Source organism: Heteronotia binoei, chromosome 8, assembly GCF_032191835.1.
Source record: "Heteronotia binoei isolate CCM8104 ecotype False Entrance Well chromosome 8, APGP_CSIRO_Hbin_v1, whole genome shotgun sequence".
NCBI classification, from domain to species: Eukaryota; Metazoa; Chordata; class Lepidosauria; order Squamata; family Gekkonidae; genus Heteronotia; species Heteronotia binoei.
The window spans coordinates 100,347,704-100,358,393 of record NC_083230.1 but is presented as its reverse complement, the minus strand read 5'-3'; the positions used below and the strand labels follow the sequence as shown (position 1 = coordinate 100,358,393).

Here is a 10,690-nt window from a genome sequence, read left to right as displayed (position 1 = left end):
CCTGATACTTAAAAAGAATACAGAGCTTTCAATATTCAAAAAGCCCTTTGTGTATGTTATCTTTTTTGGTAATTTTTTACAATAGCCCTATAAAAGGTAGATGTGCATTATTACAGCCATATTTATTTATATATTTTAAACATTTGTTTTTAAGCTGTCTTTCTTTCATATACAGCTCAAGGCAACTTAACGACATAGATGAAATAAAATTTAAAAAAATTAAATCACAGTTTAGAATTGCTAGTAAATTAATCAAATGCAGCCTTAAATAAAGCTGTCTTCAGCTTCCTCCAAAAGATCAAAAGTGGGAGGAGCCAAGCATATCTCCCACTTGCAATTAATGTGGGGGATGGGGGGAGGCCAAGACATGGAGAATTTAGCCTTAGACCAGCTACTGAGGTTCTGAAAAAGTGTTAATATTCAAGCCACAGAGCTTCTTGATCCACACCTGTTAGGGCTGACAAATCTGGATTTGGAAATTCTTAGGAGATTTGGGAGCAGAGTCCAGGGTGGGTGGAGTTTGGGGAGAGATCAGAATGGATGCAATACCCCGGAGTCCACCTTCCAAAACTGACACTTTCTCCAGGGGAACAGATCTCTGTTGTCTGAAGACCAGTTGATTCTGGGAGAACTCAAAGACCACCTGAGGCTGGCAGTCCTAATACCTGTTAGCCAGTATGCTTTATCTGCCCTCTAAAGCTCAAGTCAGCTCAGATGCATTTTCAACAAAGCCAACACAGTGCCTCCATCCAGGAAGGGAGTGTTCAATAAACTACTCTGTTTCTATGTTCAAAACAGATTACTCAGAGAGCCAGAAAAATCCTAAACATCTAGTAATCTAGGCTGCCAGAAACGCATAACAAAATTCTGACATGTGCAATATCTAAAAAACCTGACACAGGCTCCTGAGAATTTGAACTTCACTACCAAGGCAGTTTATCTAACTGTTCTGCTAACCAGTTATAAGCATCAAAGAGCTCAAATGAAAATGCCTTGTGCAGAACCAAAGGTTTATCTGTCAGAAGTACAGGAGTAAAAGGTATTATCTTTGCTGCCCTCTAAATTAGGATACCTGTGGATTGTAAAACCCTTTTACTGGTTGGAGTCAGCCAAGCAGAACTAAGCAAGGAATCAATTGCCCATACTGCATGTACAGTTTTGCTCCTGGATGTCAAACAGATCTGTGCTTGGAAGAGAGAAATTGGCTTACAGGATAGACAGCTGAACAATGCTACGTAAGGAGGAGATCCAGGGGTCAGGATCCAGAGTTATTTCTGCCCCACTAAACAGTTTGGGTATATATCTATTCTTGACTTTTTCCTCTGAAAAGCAGACCTGTCCTCAACCATCCAATGTACCACTTTTAAAAGCTCACTCAGCCTCAAAAGTGCTTCAACACATGGAACATCAAAAACAAAAGATGAACCATGTCTAGAGCCCAACAACATCAGTGACAAAGTTGGGTGGGGAATTTACTTTTTCTGTACAAACATTCTGTTCTGCGATTGTACAAGAGTCTCTAATGCAGGGGCTATTCAGACGCACAGTATAATCAGTTGTCGCTGCTGTTTCATACCGGATTAAAAGCGGCTGATCAGATAGCAACATCTGCCTCCTGGTATTAACTCGTAGTAGCCCCCCCTAATCCTTCTTGGAACCAGTGTATTTTGTTACCTGCTCCTTTGCAGTGTTTTTTGAGTTCTCCGGTTTTACCTCGTAGTTTCCCCGTCTGGATAGTTCTCAACCAACTTCCGGATGTCCAAAGGCTGTCCCAGAGCAAAAGGAGCCTCAGACATCCGGTTAACGGTCACCATTTTTTTTTTTACTACTTAGCAATATGTGCATAACCGCATAATGTTAAACCTACGTGCATGCGCATGTGCGCACAATGCACATAAACGTGAAGAAAAAAACTGCATAGTGCCGTCATGTGCACGGCAAAAGACGGTTCCACCACGGAGTGATTCAAATTGCAGTATGGCAGTCTGATCAATAATATCTGGAACAAAGATATTCGGAACAGAACCGGGTCAGCTTAACACGGACTCAACACGCTGTGTGAACATGTCCATGCAATATTTCACAGAGTTTGATTTCATCAAAAAAATGGCTAGTGCAGCAAAGTGCTTGTAGAATAAAGTGCCATAGTTAGTCTTATAGTCCATATCGTGAAGACTCCACAGTATCCACTTCTGATGGAGCCTGGAGCCGGCTTGTAGCTTGTCGTGTCATTTCCAATCTCTTTCTCAAAGAGGGGTGTCCGAAGTCTTTACAAACTTTCGCATCATAAGAATATACAATACCATAAACAAGCACTCAAAACCTTCCAAGGGTGGACTATAAGACTAATTATGGTACTTTATTCTACAAGCACTTTCCTGCACGAAGCACTTTTTTGATGAAATCAAACTCTGTGAAATATTATATGTGTGCTTAGGTGCATTTTGTTATGGAATTCAATTGATTGTCTCACCCAGTTAAGTTGTTGTATGAATTTAATGTGTGCAAACCACATTATTTAAAAGTTCTTTTGTAATACATTTTTTTGAATTTTGGACTTATTATTTTCATTATTGTATTACGTTTTTTCCCTGCCTCCTATCATAGGGCTCCCAAACTCCCCCAGTGGGGATATGGGATCTCTTGCCCCCAGATTCCGTTGCCTGCCATAGCTGCCAGAAATGGTGGGAGAAACATTCTCTAAAAAAGACATCTTTGTATACTTACTGGCAGGGCTTTTTTTCTGGAAAAAAGAGTGCCAGAACCCTCAAGAGGGAAATGGAGAAACAAAGGTGTCCCTCATGGACTTTTAAACATTTTAAAGATTTGTTCCATAAAGAGGTTCTGAAACTCCGTTCCACCGTGTTCCCTCAGAAAAATAAAGTCTGCTTACTGTAATTTCTAACAAAGGGTAACTCTAGGAATCAGTAGAAACTTCCGGGATGGCCAAAAAGAGCCACAAAGAATAAATGTCAGATGTTTGAGAGCCCCAAGACAAGAACATCAGATGTTAGAGGGAGGGAGGGAGGGAAAAAGATGAAGGAGGGAGAGGGGGGTAGAAAGAAAGCAACTTTAAATTCATTCTCCAATGCATTTAAATCCCGAGCCACAGTCTGGCCACCCCTGCTCTCTAGTTTTACTTAGAACTACCCGTTTGTCACTTTTGGCAAAACTTCCAATAAGTACTTAAGGCTCCACTTTAAAAAAATCTTCTCTTGTCATACTGCCTCCCCACAACCTTCCTGGCGGATGGTATCATCATGTAGAAAGTAAGGTGGGGAAAGATCCAATATAATAAGCATGCAGATATGGAATATAGAATCCTTCCACCCACCCACTCTCACTTATGGTGCTTGAGGTTGACCCCCACCCCCCGCAACTGACTTCAATATCATTTGCTCTTTCAATTATTCTGTCCCTCCTGCACCACTTTACCTTTTACGCTATTCAATTCAGGTCAGCCCCAAACACATAAATTTGCTACCATCTGTCTAATTTAGGCTTTCATTTCTTGGCCTCTTTCACTGTTATGTCAGAGCTAATTATCTATACCACTCTGGAGCAGGGGAAAGGCGAGAGAGTTCCGAGAAGGACCTGAATAAGGAATTCTAAATCACAGGGCCATCGTAACAATAATTAAGGTGATAACTAATTGTAGACACAGAGATGGCCACTTAGAACGGCATCATGGTCAAGCCAGACATAACAAACAAAAAGCATTCTACCAAGGTTTACAGACATGATCTTATCTGGAATCAGCCACACCACAACAGTGCAATCCTAGCAGAGTTCCAGCCTTCCAAGCCCACCAACTTTAGCAGGGTTACAAGGGTATATCTCTGTTTAGGATTGCACAATACCACTGGGATGTTTATCAGATGTCAAATGTAATTCCTCCATTAATGCCAAAATCTGAATTTGACCTGAAGAGTAAGGGGAAAAAATATGTTCAGGTCTAGGACTGTCAGACCAATGAATCACCCATATCAAGTCCTCAAAGTCCCTTTTAAAGTTAATTCACAGGCTAACAAAATGACTCAGAGAATCAATAGCATGATTTGATTTAATTTAACTGATGGACTCCGTGGACATAAATCATCAAATTGCAGGCAGGAAAGTTTTGGAAGGCAGCCACTCAGAGGTTCAAAATGTTTCTATATGGATGGAGGTAGCGTTGGTAAGCATTCCATCAATGTGAGCAAAAGGAGATTTTTCCAATATGGGGGAAATACTAATATCCCAAGCCAGTTGTCTGTCAAAGCATTTCCTATTTCTGAAATAAATGTCTACTATCAAAAGGGCACTTCAAACAGCAGGAAGAAAACAACAGAACCTACAGACAGGGTCCCCAATCTTTTTGAGCCTGCAAGTATCTGTGGAATTCTGCCATACAATGAACAAGATGTTTCAGAAGCTATTTGTATTTTTTAGCATGCATCAACAACAGAAAGTTCCTGTGGGTTAACCTTCAATGAACGTGCGCATTCCCCTACTTCAAGGAAGATCACCTGCTTCTGCAAAAACAGACACCTCCCCCCCCCCCACACACACAAAACGGAGTGACAGAATGGAGTGGGTGCAAAGGAGAGCAATGAGGATGATCAGGGGCCTGGAGACCAAGCCCTGTGAAGAAAGGCTGAGGGACTTGAGAATGTTCAGTCTGGAGAAGAGGAAGTTGAGGGGAACATGATTGCTCTCTTGAAGTTTCTGAAGGGCTGTCGCTTAGAGGAGGGCTGGAAGCTATTCCTGTTGGCAGCAAAGGGGAGGGACAGTGGCTCAGTGGTAGAGCATCTGCTTGGTAAGCAGAAGGTCCCAGGTTCAATCCCTGGCATCTCCAACTAAAAAGGGTCCAGGCAAATAGGCGAGAAAAACCTCAGCTTGAGACCCTGGAGAGCTGCTGCCAGTCTGAGTAGACAATACTGACTTTGATGGACCAAGGGTCTGATTCAGTATAAGGCAGCTTCATATGTTCAGAGGAGAGGACTCACAACAATGGGTTTAAATTAAGGGTGGGAAGGTACTGGCTGGATACTAGGAAAAACTTTTTGACAGGAAGAGTTGTTCAGCTTTGGAATCAGCTACCGAGGGAGGTGGTGCGCTCCCCCTCACTGGCAATCTTTAAGCAGTGGCTGGACAAACACTCATCAGAGATGCTCTAGGGCCTAGAGCCTAGGCTGATCCTGCATTGAGTAAGGGGTTGGACTAGATGCCATGTATGGCCCCTTCTCACTCCATAAATCTATTATGCTATACTTTGTTGCGTATTTTAGCTCCAATTTCAATTGTTTTAATGATGTGTTTTTGTTGCTTTTAATGGCTTTTTAGATGTGATTTTTATTACATATGTTTTCATTTGCTAGCTGTCTTGGTGGCCCTTATCAATCAGGTCAGCCAATACCTCCGATTATTGTTAGGGGGGGAAATGTTCTTTCAAGAAAGGTTATTTACAGTGACAACATTTTGTAAAGATGACTGGGATAGGGAGGGAAAGAGCCCTTATTGCTCTCTTAGTGCATTTCATCCAGTCACACAAATTGTGATTACTCCTACCTGAACACGTGTTGCATCATTCAGCAACAGTCTCTGACTTGATTCTACTAAGGATTTTAGATGAGCCTGTACCCTTTTTATGTCAGTTACTAAGAACAGAACTTCTAGGTTTGTAGGGTTACATGGTTTTATATGGTTGAAATGTAATGATTTACTCAGAGAATAATAAACATATTCCAATTCAGACAGTATGAAATGACTATGCAACGCTGAAGCCTAACAGTGATTGGCAGGGCTCTTTTTCTAGCAGGAGCTCCTCTGCATATTAGGCCACGCCCCGCTGATGTAGCCAATCCTCCTGGAGCTTACAGTAGGCCCTGTACTAAGAGCCCTCTAAGCTCTTGGAGGATTGGCTACATCAGGGGAGCATGGCCTAATATGCAGATGAGCTCCTGCTAGAAAAAGAGCCCTGGTGATTGGTGGTGCTGATCTAAGGCCATGAAGGGGCACAGCTTTTAGAAGGCACTCTAGCTTTCCTTGGCCTAAACTCCTCTAGTCTGGACAGGGAAGGCCTGCCGGCCTGCATATCAATTCCAGTCTGCACATCAACTCCTTTCACCTAGGCCTTCGTCTCCTCAAACTCCCTCCCTCAGCTAGATCTTTTTCCTTTTCAGTACCGTTCCAGCTTTATGGAACTGATTGCCTGAGAAGATTCACTGTTTAATACCCCATGCTCAATTTCTATCATAAAATGCAATAATCATAGCAAGAGCTTTAAAACAACACTATAGCATGCTCAAAGGATATGAGGAGGCATTAGGAAGAACGCTTAAGGAGACTGTGGTCAAAAGCAACACGAGAGGAAGGGGTGTACAAAAGCAACAGTAATAGGGTGATGACCTAACCTATGGTTGCTAGCCCTCAACTTACTACCCTGGAAGCAATTGAGAGCAGAGTCTGGGAGGGGCAGTGTCACAAATGCCATGACATCACTTCCTACTGAGTGGGCAGAAGCTATTTGTATTTCAGTAGTGCTCTAGGACTTCACCCCATCTCTATAATAAAGAAATTTCTAGAGCTCTGATGGTGTCGTGATGTTCCTTTCACCTGCTCAACTGGAAATGATATTGTGGCAGCAAGCTGGATCACGGGGGAATGCAGTTGCAGCATCGGGCAACCCAGTAAGGATAACCTTCCTCCTCTGACATGGAGAGAAGGTTGAAGAGCAGATACTGATTTGAACTAACCAGCCAAAACTTGAGTTGTCATTTATTTGTTATAAAGAGTTAACCCAGTTTTCCCATTCAATGAGAAAGCCCCCTAGTAGGCTTAAATGAACAACTGAAACAGATTTAATGCCCACAGTCTGTGTTATCAACATACAAGATCACCACAAAGCAATGGCAACCATTATCACCAGCACAAATCATCCAGACACCATTGATCAAAAGCATCTGTAAAACAGGCAAATACAAACATTTGGGCTTTTCTGTTTAACTGGTTAATTAATTAATTTGTGTGTAGAATAGCCAAGATATGCTAAGATTGCCTGGCAGCCAGAAGTTCTAACTCTTTTAGTGTTATGCACCACTAGGTGGTGAGCTAGATTTGTTTTCAAGGCAAGAGATATTCACAGGCGATTAACCCATTGCCTGCCTCTTAGTCATCACCCAGGTATTCCTTGAAGGTCACCCTTCCAAACACTAGCCAAGACTGGCCCTGTTTAGGTTCTGATATCTGACGAGATCGGGCTAGCCTGGGCTATCCAGGTAAGGGCATTTAACAGGTAGTACATTCATTTACAAAACAAAGTCCAGAGTTTGCAGAATGCTTCTGTTTAACCAGTGGTTGACATTTTTCAATGCTGTAACGACAGGGACATAATTACTCTCCCCCAGCTGAAACCAGTTTATTTAGAATATTTTGTTACATATTTTCCAGATCAGATGAAAAACGAACACCATCAATGAATAATTAAGACAGTTTCTCACAAAGGAAGTTATGCAAATAGGCCAACAAACAAGACTATGATCTAAATTTAAAACAGGGGGGAACAAACTTTAAAAGCACTTGGCACTATTTTTGAGCCACAAACAGCTTAAAGTAGCAATCAGAAACTCTAATTTTCAGCATGTTCTACCAACAGTGCTTAATAAATGCAATATGAAAGATGAGATTTTTCAAAAAGACACTCAAAAAACTCTTTACCAACTAGACAGTTTGTTTAATAAGAAATATTGACAGCTATTCACTTTTCCAAGAGAGCCTAAACGCCAAGCAAGTTAAGTGATAGCATCATAATAATTCACAGGATATCTTCTTACAAATTTAAATAAATACTTCACTTCAGCTGCAATCCAAATAGATGAAAACTATGACATTGGATTTATATTCCGCCCTCCACTCAGAGTGGCTCACAATCTCCTTTATCTTTCTCCCCTGCGAAAGACACCCTTGTGAGGTGGGTGGGGCTGAGAGGACTCTCACAGCAGCTGCCATTTTTAAGGACAACCTCTGCCAGAACTATGGTTGACCCAAGGCCACGTTAGCAGGTGCATGTGGAAGAGTAGGGAATCAAACTCGGTTCTCCCAGATAAGAGTCCGCACACTTAACCACTACACCAAACTGGCTTTCTACACTTATTGGGAACTTGCCTCAAATGGACTTCATAGGACTAATATTCAACCAGGGCTTTTTTTGTAGCAGGAACTCCTTTGTGTATTAGGCCACACACCCCTGATGTAGCCAATCCTCCAAGAGCTTACAGGGCTCTTCTTACAGGGCCTGCTGTAAGTTCTTGGAGGATTAGCTACATCAGGGGTGTGTGGCCTAATATGCAAAGGAGTTCCTGTTACTAAAAAAACCCTGCGTTCAACCAACTATGGATGAGATCACACTATGAACTTATGCATGACTATAACCAGCCTTTTGTTTTAGGATCGAAAAAATCAAAACATTAGCTGACATATTAACAGAATCTCAAATTGACAGCTTGTTCCCTCCAAGTTTCACACTGAGCATCTAGGAGATTGTGGGTGGCGGGACCTAAAGGAGACAAGAGTTTGTTAGGGTGGGATTAATCTGTTCTGCCAACGAGCTTCACTGTACGTACCATGTTGACTGCATCTTGATCAAAGGGGTTCCATTCTATGTTCTGGGGATAATGCGCTAAAACCTTGGACTTGAATGTTCTTCTTAAGGGACTCTGGTCAAAATTTTCTCCTGTAACAAATCAAACAGAAACAGCCACTGTTAACGAAGACAACAAAATATTCAAAGCCTGTTCCGGTAGAGAGACAAAAACAAAATGGGGGTGGGGGGGTGGGGGGAGGAGAGAGACAAATCTTTTCACTTGCAGCTCCACCCCCTTTAAAGGAACAATAAGAATATGCACAATACCCCAGTACTTTTCTGACAGGAAGAAAGTTGGTTCATTTGAAATGTGGTGTTGGAGGAGAGTTTTACACACTCCGTGGACACTAAAAATGAAAAATAAGTGAGTTCTAAATAAAATCAAGCCAAAAATCACCAGACTGAGGCTATCCTACTTTGGTCACATTATGGGAAAAGTCACTGGAAAAGACAATCATGCAAGGAAAAATTAAAGGTGGATGGAAAAGAGGAGGGCTCAACATGAGTGACTCAAAGAAAGGACGCCATACCACTCAGTTTGGAAGGCCCATCAATAGGGTGTTTGGAGGCTAGGTTGCTTTAAGTCAAAAGTGACTTGACAGACTTGACAGACTTGACAGAAAATCAATCTCTCTCTCACACACACACCTTCCTTCTTTCTCTTTTTTTTGTATTTTTGTGTGTGCGCGCACACACCTGGAAGTACTGCGATATGTTTAACGTAAAAAAGTTTTAAAAGGTAAAGCACAGAGTCATTACCGCACCCATAGGGTGATGTCACACATCATAATGTTTTCTTGGCAGACTTTTTAAGGGGTGGTTTGCCATTGCCTTCCCCAATCATCTACACTTTACCCACAGCAAGCTGGGTAGTCATTTTACCAACCTCGGAAGGATGGACGGCTGAGTCAACCTTGAGCCGGCTACCTGATCCCAGCTTCTGCCGGGATCGTTCTCAGGTTGTGAGCACAGCTTGGACTACAGTATTGCAGCTTACCACTCTGCACCACAGGGCTCTTAAAGGTATAACTGGCAATATCCAGGCAAGTTACAAACCTCTTGACAAAAATCTCAAAAGGCTCCCACAATGACTTGCCTGACATGTTACCAGGATCTTCCTGCCTTCTTTTGTTGACAATATCCACTTTTCACCTGTGACAAGCCTTCCTGCTGTACTAATTTCAAGAACATCCAGCAAGCCTTTCCTGGGAGTTATTCCAGAGGGTATTTGCAAGACAAAGGAATACGGAAGGAAGATCACTTTATCTTATTGCAATTTTAGCCACAAAGTTCAATGGCTGAGTAGCTTATTTATTTAGAATATATTTATAAGCTACCTCTTCAGGGGGTTTCCATGAGGCATTGCACAAGTTATCAATTAAAATCCAGAATTTAAAAACCCATCCAGAGAATAAAAGCAAGGTAACACTGAACATCTTAAAATAACAGCTTTCAGACTAGAAAGACACAATACAATGCGGGGGGGACGACCCAAACTTTGTTCTGCCACATCTTCATTTTCATTCTGACTCCCAATACATTTTTGAACTGCATACCTGGATTTTTACTCATGTGCCCAAACCAGTCCCACTCCATATGCTGTCTTCCCTGGCTCTCCTTGGTTTACTGTCCAGAATTCACAAGCAGTTCACTGTTCTGTGCCAAGCAGCCCCTCATTCCCTGATCTCCAAATAGAGCAGCTTGAGATCTCCTGGAAATACAACTGGTCTCCAGGTTACAGAGATCAGTTCCCGTGGGAGAACGTGGCTGCTTTGGAAGGTGGACTCTGTGGCATTATACCCCATTGAGGTCCTTCCCCTCCCCAAAGCCTGCCCATCCCGAGCTTCACCCCCCCCCCCCAAAAAAAATAATAATCCAGGTATTTTCCAACCTAGAGCGGGTAACTCTATCTCCAAGCCCCCAGCTTGTTTGCAGATCTGAAGTCCACTTGGAAACCTGCTTTCTCAGAGTGGGATAATGTGAGGACTCCTCATTATCATGTAGCAATACTAATTTCTCGGCATAAGAAGTGTACAAAACCTCCACATCAATGATTATCAAGACACT

At 42.3% G+C, this 10,690-nt stretch overlaps 1 protein-coding gene across 4 annotated transcripts in view; it reads right to left on the bottom strand.

Moving 5' to 3' along the window:
- Positions 1–10,690, bottom strand: part of DENND5B (DENN domain containing 5B) — a 215,692-nt gene that overhangs the window by 94,279 nt on the left and 110,723 nt on the right. For all 4 annotated transcript variants that reach the window (XM_060245719.1, XM_060245721.1, XM_060245720.1 and 1 more), the window contains one exon: positions 8,604–8,713. In XM_060245719.1, the coding sequence (XP_060101702.1) occupies positions 8,604–8,713 (110 nt within the window). The remainder of the gene's footprint in view (positions 1–8,603; positions 8,714–10,690) is intronic.